General features: G+C 36.3%; 1 protein-coding gene across 4 annotated transcripts in view; it reads left to right on the plus strand.

The window, feature by feature from the left end:
- LOC131064192 (exosome complex component RRP41 homolog) overlaps window positions 1–16571 on the plus strand; it is a 215563-nt gene that overhangs the window by 157650 nt on the left and 41342 nt on the right. For 3 of the 4 annotated variants that reach the window (XM_057998240.2, XM_057998243.2, XM_057998242.2), the window contains 3 exons: window positions 822–858; window positions 1061–1177; window positions 1290–1375. In XM_057998240.2, coding sequence (XP_057854223.1) covers window positions 822–858; window positions 1061–1177; window positions 1290–1375 — 240 coding nt within the window. The remainder of the gene's footprint in view (window positions 1–821; window positions 859–1060; window positions 1178–1289; window positions 1376–16571) is intronic. The other variant, XM_057998241.2, reaches the window with a different exon arrangement.

The raw sequence follows: 16571 nt of genomic DNA on the forward strand, positions 1-16571 counted from the left end.
TGATTATGCTTGGTTTTATATTTGGAGATTGTTTCTTTTGGAGAGTTTCTGGGAAGCTCTTGTTTTCAGTAGGTTTGAGGATGCAAACCCTCGAGCTTGGAGGCAGTGGACGGAAACCCATTGTCAGTTGGAGTTATCATTCAGGTGGCTCACTTTGTGCTTCAGCTTTATCTACTGGTTATCCAATCTGATTGTAAGTTCTGTGGCTACAATTGGATTTTTCTGATGTTTGTCTATTTAAGATCTGAGGCTATATTCATATCTAAATTTCAGAAATTCTGTTTCAATCTGAAATTTAATGATTTTTAGTGTAATTTGGTGAATAAATCGAAATCAATTACATGCAAATGGTATGTTAAATTTCTGTGGTTCATTGCTCAAAAATCTGGAACAAATATCCTAGGGGGATATTCCAGCATGCATGGCAAAATCATCACAACAGCAGGTATTGTTAGGTTGCCTTATAATCCTTTTGTAAGTTGTAATCTATATTGGGACAATCTTTTTTGTATTTGTGCCCTATTCTATGGCCAAATATTTTTACATATGTTGACTTTCCCTTGCCAATCCACATTCTCTGCTCCCTTTTTCTCTTCTATTCATTTTTTTTTTAATAATTGGATTCCCTATGCAAGTAATCTGATAGATCATGAGTTGGAGACTCTTTAATACATTTTTATCCTGATTACTTTGCACAAGAAAGAAATTGTAATTTAGGACATTTTTACCTAATTATTTTTACAAAAGAAACAAACTATGCTTAATGTCTAGAATAATTTTTCGTTGGAACTTGGAACACTTTCTTTCTTCCATTGTTGCAGATAGACATATTTGTTCAAGTTCTTCAAGCAGATGGAGGTAAGAATAAAAGTTCAAATAGTTAAATAGGATCTTTAATTTTGTGTTGTATCATTGAAACTCTAAGATAGCCCAGCTAAGTTTGATTTCTTCTAGAAATAATTTCATGGATTCTTTTTTGGCTGTGATATTTTTTACTAACATGAACAAGCAACCTCTACTGAGTATTGACTGCTCTGTAATATTATTATTTATTCTTAAGGAACAAGATCTGCATGTATCAATGCAGCAACTTTAGCACTTGCTGATGCTGGCATTCCCATGTGTGATTTGATCACTTCCTGTGCTGCTGGGTACCTTAATAGTACACCTTTGCTAGGTACCTGCTTGATTTTAATGTTGTTAAGTTCAATAGTTGTTTACATGCTAGCTTGTGGAAATATATACCCCTGCCCCATATCAGCATATATGTTGATACTGCTATTGAACAGACATGAACTATGTCGAAGATAGTGCTGGGGGTCCTGATGTTACAGTGGGACTCATGGCGAAAATGGAAAAAGTGACACTTCTTCAGGTAGTAAAATATTTTTTCTCTTTATATAATGGTCTAATAGAGTCTCTGCAAACTTTCATCCTGGCTTTGTGTATGCATTGGCAGCTCCATTTTCTGGTGTTGGGGACCATTCCACACACTTCATTATGCAATTTTTTTTTCTTTTTTTGTATGAAAAGACTATGAAAGAACAACAACTAAAACAAGTATTTAGTCTGACGGCTTATAACCAAAGGCATGGTGATCATTTTATATCAGTAGCTTTGTTACTGATGGAAGGAAGTATTCAAAATTTTCCGAGAACAGACATAATTTCTATTGATTGCATGTAGTACACATAAGAATGATCCTGTTTTAAACATGTTCTGTCAAACTGAGGACTATTGCCCTGGCTATGCCCGAATTCATTGGAAGGACAGTTGTCCCTGCATTTCATATTAACAATTATCATAAAATCTAAGTTCCTAAAAGCTGTTACGTGAATGTTTATTGTAGGTGTCACAATTTTAATCTTCTTGACATTGGATAGACTTGAGGTTCATTCGTTTCGTAAAAAGAATTGTTAAGCTTTTCATAAACAAACAACATACTTTTTGGTGACCATAATACTTGTAAAAGATGTTTTTTATGATGATCTGCAATTTTCTTATAGTCCAAATGATAAAATATGATATCATGGCTGGTTGGTCTCTATCATGCAACATATGTTTTCATGGATACTGTGTATGCTATGATTGAGTAAAGTGGCATGCGTGCCTAAAAACCTCACAGAAGCTTTCTATATTGAACTTTTTTGTGGAGAATCTGTTCAGTGTATCTCAATTTAAGTGCATATTTTGAGAAGTTTTTTGTTTTGCAGTATTTCATGATAACAGTCTAATGATTTGTCTTACATTTATATCTTTAGAATATTTATAAACTACAACATACAACTAAAAATATGCTACACATTCACACAAATTTCAAAATCAATGGTGAGATTTCATTTGCTGTCAATAGAAAGTTACAGAAATCACCACTTGCTGACCTCTTATAGCAGATTTACAGACATAGAGTTCTGTGTATGAAGTTCATATGGTCAACTTCAAGATATGATGTTACTTTGATTCCAAATAGCCCTTGGAAAACCCACACTATCTTCCCTAACACCAGCGATCTGCTACTCTACTCCTTGGCAGCTAAGCAAGTCTGTTTTTGCAGCCTCCATCACCCACAAAATGGCTTTAAATGCTCCTTCCTTAGGTCACAGCCGGAGGAACAGATGACTCACACTGAATATAAAGGATTAGGCACTCAGCCAGCACATTAAAATCCATGTTAAAAAGGATGAAACATGCCCAGGATCTATGGTTTCTAAACACCCAGCATCCTCAATTCCCATGCCAACCTTGGTCATAAATCTCCACACCCAGCAAGAATAATGGCTACCTGATTTATGGACTCAATCGCCCAAGAATAACTCTCACTCCAAGCTCTTACTCAGCCAATCATCATGGAATGAAGCCCGTCATTTCTCTTGGAAACTTCTTTCAATACTTGACAATTTGTCTTGCCTGCAAGACTTCACAAATTATTTACTCTTTCCGGTTATGCTGCTGTGTGAAAATTGTATGATTCCACCTGCTAATTGGCTAGGGTAGATCTCTCACCATCGAAACCAATTCCCTTAGGGTTTTTGTCCTAGGGTTTGCTCCAACGAGAACCACAAATTGCATAATAGGGAAAAATAAGCAAGCATGAGCAAATGGGCTCTCAAATTTTCCTTTTATATATTTCCATGGAACTTTCCTGAAGGAATCTTTTTAATTTCTTGCTTAAAATATTTCATCAAGTACCTTTATAAAGTGAATTTTAATATTTTCCCTTTCAAATCACTTAAGTCACTTTATAAAATTAATTAAGTAAAGTCATCCATAAAGTTTTCTCTATTGGACAAATTTATTTAATTAATTAATTTATTAGCCCAAAATTATCCCGCGAGTATGAAATAGGCTAAACAGGTCATTTCTGACTACTCCACGGAAGGGGACATATCAGTCCTCCCTTCTCGAAATTGCTTGTCCTCAAGAAATCGAAGATCCAAATGCTGCAAAATATATTCACCTTCCCAAGTAGCATCCTCTAAGAGTAGTCCTTCCATCTGATGAGATACTCCTTAAGTATTCTTCTTCTCAACCTCTGTGATGTCCCCTTCTTGTTGACATCAGCTCTTCAGTGAGGATTAGCCTATCATCCTGACCCTCGTAGGCTAATGAGGTTGGTTAGGGGGTATCCTGAGGATTTGTATCATATCCAGTGTTCAGAGTGCTTCAGTTTGGTCTTCGTTTGGCATCATTTAGGCATCATTTGCTCTACTTACTATTTTTAGTAAGTCTTGAGATGTTAGAGATGGACCCTTGCTATTTTTAGTAAAGGGGGTATGGTCATATGCAATTTCCTCATGTTAGCTCCCTGTTCCGACGACATGCAAAAATGTTGAGTAATTAAGGAGATATTAATGTTTATTTGGTTATGAGCTTATATTATAAAGTTATAATATAACTTAAGTGACTTAAGTTGAGGGTCTAGGCATTATAAAAGGGGGCCACATTATTAATTAAATTATGTGCACATTTTCCAAAGTTTTAAATCATTAATGATGCCAACGCAAAAATATAACATTAAATGCTATTAATGATGCCTTTGAGGAAATTCGAACTTCTTCTTGAGTATATATGTGCTTGTGAAGGGAAGTTCGATTATTATTGTTTGGCATTTTTTTTTTCATGACTTCATGGAGAGCAGAGACCAAGGGTTTCAGTCTTCATCTGCCATTGAAGAACAGGAAAATCTTCAGTGTGCAGCCATCTGAATTGGTGAAATATCCACTGAATTTGGCTTTTAGAGGGATCTTCATACAGGGGTTCCATTTGTGCAAATTGGTGAGAAAATACAAGGGTTTTTCAGCTGTTTGAAAGGGCTACATCTACAGATTGGGGATCGATTTAGAACAGCTATCCTACACATTGTTGGCAATAGTTTCCTAAGCTGTACGAATTGTAGCAGCCATCATAGAGTTGCAGCAGAGGTGATGCCATGATTAAGGATGGCGATTTTCATTGTAAAGTGCACAATAAATTCCAATAAAATTAAGGAGAAGTCGCCACAGCCCACACCTAGGAGAAGACATTGACATCAAATTTGGAAGCCATCACTGCAGGTTGAAAGCGAATCCATCCATCCAGCAGTTGCTTTTTGTTAGAAATCCATAGAGCTGAAATCAGTCCTTCAATTCGGGTATGCATGTGAATGTAGGAGTTTCCAAATAAATGAATAAAGACAGTTAATGGTTCAGCTCTTTCTTTCGTGTTGTCTATTTAGTTCCTTAATTTTCAGAATTTACTATAGTGCTGTATGTATTTGCTTTTTATGTCAAAACCCCAAGAAAACTGAAAAGAAAATATAAAACATCAAACAAAAAAACCCAGCATTGACAGTTTCAACAGTTAGAGCTGGTTGGGCTCCCTACAACCTCCTCTCTCTAACATCTAGAATAACATCGGGAACTAAAACCAATCTGGCCTCCTCATTTAATGGTGGAAGCTTTGGTGACGAAGTGATATGTTGCCCAAGTGCCTTTTTGAGGTAAGAAATGTGAACACATTATGGATTTTTTTATTTTTTAGGCAGCTTTAGTTCATAAGCTATTCTACCAAACCTTAATGCAATCTTGTAAGTGTAAATGTTGTTCAATTTACAATTCAATATGCAAGATGTATTCTAATTTTATTCTGTATATCTATGTATTATCTATCTCTATTATAATTCTGACTATCTTCTTTGTTTGGCAGGTAAGAGGAGTATTTATCGATTTCAATATCCTCTTCACAAATACCAAATGATATATATATATATGAAAGGGGAGGATCAAGCTGTGCCTTGACCGGTCATGTCTTATGGACATGACCGATCAAGACACTACTTGATCGCACCCCTTTGCATATGTTAACAACCGGTGTTTTAATTATTTACCAGCCTGATATTAATCAGGGTTCATGTAACATAATATATATGCCAATCGGTATTAACGGTGTTGTTTGGCATGGCATATTAACCGATAGTAATCGGTGTCTATGTTAACCGACACTAATCACTAACTAAAGGTTGTATATATTAAACGGTGCATACTATGCCACCCAATAGCAACTCGATAATCTTATTTCATTTGCTGGGAACACATCCGATATAGATCGGGATAGATGGTTAACCTGATAACTATCGTTTATCACCAATGTGTCATGCCATAATATGATTATCCATATTGATATAAATGAGGAATGATTATCAAATAAAATAGCTTGAAGTTTTCTTAATAGTATAATCGATAGGATAAATGATTGAATGAGAGACTTCATTTATCTCTCATTCAATCATTTATCCTATTGATTATACTATTAAGAAAACTTCAAGCTATTTTATTTGATAATCATTCCTCATTTATATCAATATGGATAATCATATTATGCATGACACATCTCATTCAATCATTTATCTTACCGTAGCTACCATGCATTGATACTCCCTCTTAGCTAGGTAAGATAAATGAGAGCAGTGTATCAAGCATCACAATTTAAATGATAGTTAGCATTCTTTACACAATCTAACTTTCTAGGAAATCATATCACCTAATCACATGATATGAAGTATCACCTAAACACATGATACAAAAGTCCATCACATCAATCTTGTGATGATAGGATATCACCTTAGCATGTGATATCAGTATTGCCTAAGCACGCAATACTTAAGGATAATCATATGAGAAAATATTCAATTCTCATCTTTATCCAAGTTGTGGTAGGTGCACTAACATTTCAGATAAATGTTTTACCACAACACAATCATGGCTCATCCATGATACACCAGAGATCCAACATGATAACTGGTTTGGACATTATAAGATCGTCACCTTATAATGTCTCCATACAAGTGTTCATTATCTTGAGAGATCGTCACCTCTTAGATATGAACTCAGGGGATAAAAATCCAAAATGTCCTATCATGACAAAGAAGTTTACACATTAAACATCTTATTGATATGTAAATACAGATTACAAAGCAAATTACCTTTCTATCATACCTAAACCTTTTCTGAAGTGATCAACCTTCACCTTGGAAAGAGGTTTGGTCAGAATATCTGCCGTTTGATCTCCTGTACAAACATATTCTAATTGAATTACATTTTTGTCTACCATATCTCACACATAGTGGTATAGGATCTCAATATGCTTGGATCTGTCATGGAACACTGGGTTAACTGGAAGTTTTATGCAGCTTTGATTCTCACAGTGTATAATAGTGGGTTTCATAGGTTCTCCAAACAACCCCACAAGCAACTTTCTAAGTCATACTGCCTCTCGAGCAACCATAGAAGTTGCAATGTATTCTGCCTCGGTGGAGCTTTGTGCTACAGAGGACTGCTTCTTGCTGATCCAAGATATCATGGCTGAACCCAAACTGAAGCAACACCCTGAGGTGCTTTTTCTGTCAGTTACACTTCCAGCCCAATCTGAATATGTAAATCCATGTAGGTTTATGTCAACTTTCTCATATTTGAGACCAAGGTTTAGAGTACCTTGTAGGTATCTCATGATGTGCTTTACTGCAACCAGGTGTATCTCCTTAGGTTCACACATGAACTGACTTAAGGCTTTAACTGCATAACAGATATCTGACCTTGTATTCACTAGGTACATCAGGGACCCAATCATCTGTCTGTATTGAGTAGAATCAGTGGGTTGTGATTCTATTGCTGCTTCTTTAAGTTTATGTAAATTGGTTTCCATAGGAGAGGTCATGGGCCTACAGTTTAGCATTCCGAATCTCTTCAATATATCCAAGGTATACTTTCCTTGGTTTAGTATAATGTTGTCAGAATTCTGCCATACTTCCAATCCTAGGAAGTAATGAAGGAGTCCTAAGTCCTTCATATCAAATTCTTTGGATAGATCTTTCTTGCATTGATCTATAAGACAATCATTTCCTGTGATTAATAAGTCATCAACATATAAAATCAACATTAGCATATCACCTTTATTTCTTTTGTAGTAGAGATTAGGATCTGCATCATTTTTAGAAAAGCCTAGTCCTGAGAGATAGGTGTCAATTCTTTCATACTAGGCCCTTGGAGCCTGTTTAAGCCCATAGAGAGCTTTTTTGAGTCTGCACACATGAGACTCTGCATCATAAATTTCAAACCCTTCAGGTTGCTCTAGATAGACTTCTTCTGAGATCTCACCATTTAGAAATCTTGTCTTAACATCCATCTTGTGTACCTTCCACCCCTTAGCTGCTGCAATGGCTAATACAACTCTTACTGATGTATATCTGGCAAAAGGTGCAAAAGTTTCTTCATAATCTATTCCTTCTCTTTGAGAGAACCCTTTAACTACAAATCTAGCCTTGTGTTTTTCAATACTACCGTCTGCAACATGTTTGATCTTAAAAAGCCATTTAGATGAAACAACAGATTTCCTAGTTGGCCTAGGAACAATCTTCCAAACATCATTTTTCATAATGGACTGATACTCTTCAAACATGGCATCCTTCCATACTTGATGTTTGTTTGGTTCGGCTTTAGAGAAATCATTCATAAGGGCAACATAGCTAGTGAATTTGTTAGGCCTTTTGCTTTCTCTGAAGGTTTCTGGAGGAGCAACAAACTTCTGAGCTTCTGCTACAGTTTGGTGGCCCATAGTGGTCTTTTCTTGAGGTTTTCTCTAGGTGGACTTTGAGTTTCACTTATAGTTTCCTTAGGATTCTCCCTCTGAAGCTCAGGAGTAGGATCTCTATCTATGCTAGGGGTGGGGATATAGACTTCAGGGTCTAGAGAGCTTTGGGCTCTTTTGAAGGCTAAGTCTTCTTCAAAGATCACATCCCTGCTTAGTTCAATATTCTTTTGACCAGGTATATAGATCCTGTAAGCCTTGGAGGTTTTACTATATCCTACAAAGATTCCCCTTTTTCCAGAAGGCTCTAGTTTTAATCTTTTCTCCTTAGGTACATGAATGTAGACAAGGCATCCAAATATCCTAAGGTGGCTAATATCAGGTTTTGATTTAGTAAAGACTTCCACAGGGGTCTTATCTTCAAGATGAGAGTGGGGACATCTGTTTTGAATATATACAACAGTGCTAGTTGCTTCTGCCCAAAGATTGATATTTAGATTCTGATCAAGAATCATAGCTTTGGTAGCTTCAACTATTGTCCTGTTTTTCCTTTCAGCTATCCCATTTTATTGGGGGTTAGAAGGTATTGTTAACTCCCTCTTAATCCCTGAATTTTTACAAAACTCTTTAAATATTTCTGATGTGTATTCCCCCCCATTGTCAGTTCTTAGGGTTTTAATTTTATTTCCTGAATAGTTCTCTGTTAGTGATTTGAATTCTTTAAACCTATTAAGGATCTCTTCTGATTCTTTACATTTCAAAAAGTAGATCCAAGTTTTCGTAGAGTAGTCATCAACAAATATTACATAATACAGAAATCCCCCTAATGAAGGCATGGACATAGGTCCACATACATCAGAATGAACTAACTCTAAAATTTTACTTGTTTTCCTAGTACCATTCTGAAAAGCACCCTTAGTATTTTTACCTAGGGCACATCCTGTGCATGCCCCTGAATGATATTGCTTTAACTTAGGTAGACCTGTGACAAGGTCTCCCATTGATGATAAAGCTAAAAAATTTAGGTGGCCTAGTCTTTTATGCCAGATTTCATTGGCATTTGTGGTCTCATGAATTAGGGCTAAGTTGGGCTTTGTACATAGCTCATACAAATAGCCTTGTCTTTGACCAATTGTTTTAGCTTTCTTGATGGATGAGTTCTTTGGCCAAGCCAATACTTTGTTGTCCATGAAGGTTACTCTGTATCCATTGTCCTCCAGTGCTGATATTGAGACTAGATTTCTCTTGATGCCTAGAACATATAGCACTCCTTTAAGTTGTAATGATACACCCGACTTTAGTTTGATGGTGTAGGTTCCAACTCCTTTGACAGGGTGTATAGAGTCATCTCCGATAGTTACTTCCTCATCATTTTCCTCTTTCATTGAGTCTAGTACTTCTCTGAATCCTGTGATGTGTCTGGATGAGCCATTGTCGATCACCGAGGAGTTCACTTTATTTGATGTTTGATTTGAGAGTGCTGAATAGAGTACATACTTCTCGGAGTTCTCTTCTCTTTTGGATTTTCCTATTTTGGCAAATGTGGCCCGTTTAGCTCTTTCTGGACATTTGGCAACATAATGCCCAAATTTGTCACATCTGTAACACTGAATCTGAGAGAGGTCCTTTTTGAAGGAGTTCTTGTCGTGACGACCTTTTCTCTTTCTGAATTGCTTCTGCTTGCTTTTCTTATTTGAGTTCGTATTAAGAACTTGAAGATCTTCATATATATTCTTTTGTTTGATCCCTTTCTTATTTTGCCTTGATTCATCTTGGAGACAGTCAGCCTTTAGCCTATCGAATTTTGGGAAGTTATCCCTTGCACTAATGCCTTGGACGAATGTTTCCCATATGCTAGGCAACCCATCTAGACCAATGAGGGTTAATTCTTTGCTTTGGATCTCATATCCAAGGGTTGCCAGTCCATCCCTTAGGGCATATATTTGCATGAAGTAGGCATTGACTGATTCTCCTTTTATCATGGCTATGTGATTTATTTCTCTCTTTAGAGCCAAGGTTCTACTGGCATTAGATATCTCAAAAGCGTCTTCAAGTGCTTTGAATATGTTGAAGGCTTTTTCATGTTTCCTTATAATGGGCATAATGTTGTTCCTTACCCCATCAACTATGATTTTGATAGCCTTATCATTTCCTTCTCTCCAAATTGCTTTGTCAGGTTCAGTCTCAGGTTCTTCAGTTTCAGTCTTTACAAATGATTCGACTTTATTTTCTTTTAGAATCATTTGAATTTTGAATTTCCATGTGGAGAAGTCATCACCTCCTCCGAGTCTGTCTTCAAATCTGATAGCGCTAGCCATTGATAGGATTAAGATATTGAATATATGCTTGATTTGAATTTTATGTAAAATTGAACAGCCTCAGGTTCAATTTAACTATAGCTCTGATACCATGTAAATGTTGTTCAATTTACAATTCAATATGCAAGATGTATTCTAATTTTATTCTTTATATCTATGTATTATCTATCTCTATTATAATTCTGACTATCTTCTTTGTTTGGCAGGTAAGAGGAGTATTTATCGATTTCAATATCCTCTTCACAAATACCAAATGATATATATATATATATATATATATGAGAGGGGAGGATCAAGCAGTGCCTTGACCGGTCATGTCTTATGGACATGACCGATCAAGACACTAATTAATCGCACCCCTTTGCATATGTTAACAATCGGTGTTTTAATTATTTACCAGCCCGATATTAATCGGGGTTCACGTAACATAATATATATGCCAATTGGTATTAACGGTGTTGTTTGGCATGGCATATTAACCGATAGTAATCGATATCTATGTTAACTGACACCGATCACTAACTAAAGGTTGTATATATTAAACGATGCATACTATGCCACCCGATAGCAACTCGATAATCTTATTTCATTTGCTGGGAACACATCCAATATAGATCGGGATAGATGGTTAACCTGATAACTATCGTTTATCACCAATGTGTCATGCCATAATATGATTATCGATATTGATATAAATGAGGAATGATTATCAAATAAAATAGCTTGAAGTTTTCTTAATAGTATAACCGATAGGATAAATGATTGAATGAGAGACTTCATTTATCTCTCATTCAATCATTTATCTTACCGTAGCTACCATGCATTAACAGTAAGTGCCATAGAAGTAAGGATTCAACTTCTCAACACCGCTTTTGTTCAAGGATTACTATCTATAGGGCTGTAGGCACAGGAGGGCTAAATCTTCTGCCTCAAAGCTTCTCTCAACTTTGTGCCTTTCTGCATAAATCTTCTGCTGATTATGTGCACTTTGAAGATTATCCTTGAGTGACTTAAGCATGCCTACCTCTCCTAAACAACCAATGCTTTGCCTTATGATCTTTTCTATCCCCAAATGCCAAATCTACAAAGGACATAGCATCATATCCATAGAACACTTAGAAAGGAGTAATCCCAATCGACGTATGGTAGGTGGTATTATAGCAATGCTCACCACCTGATCCAAGCCTTCTGTTGTAATGCAATGTAATTGCACAAGTACCCTTTCACCCATTTTTTAACAATCTTCGTCTGCCCATTTGTCTGGGGGTGGTAAATAGTGCTTGGGGTCAACTTTGTACTAGCCAACTTCAATAACTCTTGCCAAAAGACATCAAGAAACCTACTATCCTAATCACTGCAATGTTCTTCAATAACCCATGGATTGTGAAAACCTCCTTGGAAAACAAATCTACAACTTGAGGAGCCTTGTGCTCAAATGATATAGCAAAGAAATGTGCATATTTGGTCAACCTTTCCACTACCACATAGATACAATCTCTGCCTTGCAATCTAGGAAGACTATTAATAAAATACTCCCACTTTTGCTCAAGGATGGGTAAAGGCTGCAATAAGCCCGCTAGGAAGGTGTGCTCTAACTTGTTTTGTTGACAAGTCATACACTCACAAATGCAAGACATCATCTTTGAAACCCTCCCATGAGAATTTCTCTTTGATTTGTCGGTAGGTTTTGAAATAATCTGGATGTCTTGCAAGGGGTGTTTCATTAATGGCCCTCAAAAATATTCTTTACAACTTCAATTTAGGCACCTAGTAAATTCTATCCTTGTAATAGATGGCCTCATTTACCACCTTGTACTTGTCATCCCGAATCTTGCCATTGAGCAACTTGTATGCAAAAGTATTTTTTTAATACTCAACTAATAGTGAGCTCTCGAATGAGCTGAAATCTTTGTCAAGGAGCATATAGTGGGTTACTTGGAAAGAGAATTTGCTTCAATAATCCTCTTCCCTTTCACATGCTCAATGTCAAAGATATAGGCTTGAATTTTGTTGACCCACTTCTATTGCCTCTCATTCAAGTTTTTTTGATTCAAAAGTATTTCAAGCTGTTATGGTCCGTTCTAACAACAAATTTTTGACCTTCCAAATACTGCTTGAATTTTGCCAATGCATGCATGATGGTGTTGGTCATAAAATGGGCTTTGTACTACTTGTTAAGCTACGTTGGTTAAGTATGTTATTGTCGTCAGGGGTAGTAGTCCGTTGCACGACGGTTCCCCACGGGTGGTAACCGCAGCCCTCGACTGTGTCTATATATATGCTCTTGTACTTGTTGTTGGAGACACTGATGCAAAGAATGATTATTGTACTAGACATTTTGGCATTAATGAAAGCATTGCTCTGAGTTTCTGTTTACTATTCTATCCTATGGTTATCATTGTAACCGGGGACTATATGAAGGAAAATATACTTGTTTCTTTGGAGTTATAACACTTATCTTATGGCATACTAGCATCTCTTATTTTGTACTGTGTATTTACCTCTTATGTCTCTGAAATAGTTTCCATAGGCGAAACAGATGGCAAGCATCTCCTTATTGTAGATGGAATAGAATCTCTTTGTATCATGGAGCTTCCTACTCGTAGGAAGTGGAGTGCATGTTGTGCATAAGTGCTTCTCTAATATCTTCACTTGAAGCATCACACTCAAAAACAAAACGCTGAGATAAACCAAGTAATGCCAAAATAGGACAAGTGCTCATTACCACCTCAATTTATCAAATGTTCATTTAGCCTCCTCTATCCATTTGAAAGCTCCCTTCTTAGTAAGATTTGCTAGAGGCGCACTAAGTTGAGAGAAGCCCTTCACAAACCTCCTGTAGTAATTGAAAAATTAATTGCTCATATAATTGATGTATTCAATAAAGGAGACAAAGACTCCGTAAATAGAGATTTACAAGACGGTGTAAAAACCGTTAACTAGAAGATAAACTTGACGCTAAATAGAGCAAACGCTAGTTCAACTCTAAGACACTAAAAATAAAACGAACTTAAGATGACAACTAAGATAACCATTAATAGAACTAAAAATAGCTGACTAAATATAATTAAATATTCTAATACCCTCCCTGAATGGTCATCGTACTCACTACCCTACAAAAGACACTATAGGTCTTTTGATCACAAATGCAAAGAAGGCTACCCCTTCTCTTCAAAACACTTTGCTGTTGCGGAGAACCTTCTAGGATCTGCATAATGTTAATGATCAATCAAACCCTCCAAATAGGAACAAACACAATTTTTTTAAAAACTGCAAAAACTTTTGTAGATGAGTACTGAGCACTGTTCGCTGCAGCAACTCCAAACCAGACTACAAGGTACCATGGTTGTAGATTTTTGCCCTAGCAACTCTAGGTGTGACTCAAAATAGACTGCAACAAATTATGATTTTTCTGGAAAAAAAACCGTCGAACCTTGAAAATTGAAGTTACAAATCGTCGTTTTTTTGTGGAAAAACAATAAAAACCCTAAAACAAGAACACCCGTCATATTTTTGAGGAAAAAATTATAAACCCGGATAACTAAAATCCCACGCTAACTTTGCGAACTACAAATGATTTTTGAGGAAAAATTAAAAAACCCACAAACAATTTTTTAAGGAAAAAAATCATGAAAACCCACAAGCAAACTAGGAAACAATTTTTTCAAAAAAACCCAAGAGTAATTTTTCAAGAAAAAATTATAAAAACCCTCCCATTATTTTGTGACAAAAAATAAGAAAACCCAGAATAATTTTTTGTGGACAAAAATTATAAAACCCAAAAATAATTTTTTAGGTGAAAATTTTAAAACCCGAAATAATTTTTAAGGATAAAATTATAAATACGCACGATTTTTAGATAAACCATCAAAACCCCAAATTGCAAAAAAAAAAATCCTCCATGTAGAGAACAAGTCGAAAAAAAATCCACCCTCAGAAAAGATAGATGATAAACTTCAAAAGATCGTTTGCCATAGCTGTGGGTTGTAGAAAATCGAAAACCTTCGTCGCGCGGGCAGAAGAACTGAAAACAACTCACAAAAAAAAATGCATAGAGCCGTCATGAGTAGAGAGCTTCCTGTCATATTGAGAACAACTTCGGGTTGGTTGTGATTCTTCAAAACAAAGCCTGAAACAAATGTGGAAGGAACACAGAGCCATCGAAAAAAAAACTACCGTCACAAAAGGTGAAAAACACAAAGGTCAAGCTGACATGTGATGCAAGCAGAAGAATACATAATGCGCGGAACAAAAAATAACACGACTAGAAAAAAATGGCTTGAAAAACCTTTGCGGCTGCTCAAAAAAACTTTCGCGCGGGTAGAAAACATAGCAAACTCTGTCCACAAAAATGGCACGCAAAAGATGACCTCAGAATGCATAGCAGAAAACCCTTCGAATCTACACCCACAAAATTGCATGTTGCCAAAATAAGTTGCGAAAAATCCTCCCACTTTTGAGAATCCGCACGCTTGTACACAAAAAAAATCTTGACTTTGCTCTCCAAAAAACAAGTTAAAAAACCCTTGATTTTGCTACCTCTCCAATTCAGATTTTGTTTTTCAAAAAAAACCTTAAAATTTTTTTCTGGAAATAATAACTAAGTAGAGGCTTACAAATGTTTTATTAAAAAATTTGCCCAATTCCGAAAAACCCTATTGACCCGCTCTGATACCATGAAAAATTAATTACTCCTCGATGTATTCAATAAAAGAGACGAAGGCTCCTTAAATAGAGATTTATAAGAGGGTGTACAAACTGTTAACTGGAAGATAAACTTGACGCTAAATATAGCAAATGCCAGTTCAACTCTAAGACACTAAAAATAAAATGAACTTAAGATGACAACTAAGACAACAACTAAGATGTCCATTAATAGAACAACTAAAAATAGCTAACTAAATATAATTAATTATTCTAATAGTAATTGCATAGGTTGAAGAATCCCCACAAATTTTGTCAATATCTTCAATGGTTGCTAGTCCATTATGGCCTGAAACTTCTCTTGGTGGACATTCACTCCATCCACATTGATCACTTGCCCCAAGTAAAGTATCTTTGTCAACCTAAACTTTCACTTGGAAGCTTTGGCAAACAAGGATTCTGCCTCCATGATGCCCAACACCTCATCAAGGTTCTTGAGATGATCCTCCCAAGTCTTGCTATAAATGAGAATATCATCAAAGAATACTAGTCAAAAGCTCCATAGTTGCTTGTTGAAGATGTGGTTCATACAAGGTTGAAAGGTAGCAAGAGCATTGGTTAAACCAAATGGCATGGCCAGGAACTCATAGTGATTGTAATGGCATATGAATGCAATTTTGCAAATGTCTTGCTCCCAAACTCCGATTTGGTGGTATTAAGAGTGAAGATCGGTCTTTGAAGGATGGACTACATCATGCAACTCATCCAAAAGCTCATCAATCTTGGGAATCAAATACCTATTTTTGATGGTCTTTTTATTAAGGGCTCGATAATCACTACACATTCACATAGTCCCATTTTTCTTCTTCATTGGGACAATTAAAGAAGCAAAGAGACTCAAGCTAGGCCTGATGTATCCAATATCCAATTACTCCTTAATCATTTTATCAATCTCTTCTTTGAATCTCTTTGGGTGCTAATTATGAGTATTAATATGGGTTTAGAGCTCTCAAATTCAATCATAGCTCAAAACCCCTATCAAGAGGTCTCTAAGGAGGAATGTCACCGAAAAACCACATTATGCTTATTTAGCACAGATTGAATATGCACATTATACTACTCATCACCATTAGAAGGGGTTTTAGAAGAAATCAAACATTGGGCTGCCTAAGCAACATCACCATGTCCGAAAATACTCTCCATCCTCAGCCTTTGTGATCTTGGTTGCACCACTCGACATACCTCATAGGGCCACCTTTTTTCCATCAACTTTGAATTTCAATTCCATTGTATGGAAGTTCTTAGAATACTTCCCTAATGAGTGCAAGTACTAGACACCCAAAAAAGCATTAGCATCTACAATGTCTACTACATAGAAGTCAGCGGTGATAGTATAGTTACCTAATTCAATGCTCAATTGAGGAACTTGTGTAGTACAAGTCATGGTGAAGGCATCTGCTACTACTACATTGAAGCCCTCAAAGCCCTCTGTGTAGAACCCTATTGGCCACTAAGGCTGCATCTATGAAATTTCGAGTTGCCCCACTA

Source organism: Cryptomeria japonica, chromosome 6 (assembly GCF_030272615.1).
Source record: "Cryptomeria japonica chromosome 6, Sugi_1.0, whole genome shotgun sequence".
In the NCBI taxonomy this organism is placed as follows: Eukaryota; Viridiplantae; Streptophyta; class Pinopsida; order Cupressales; family Cupressaceae; genus Cryptomeria; species Cryptomeria japonica.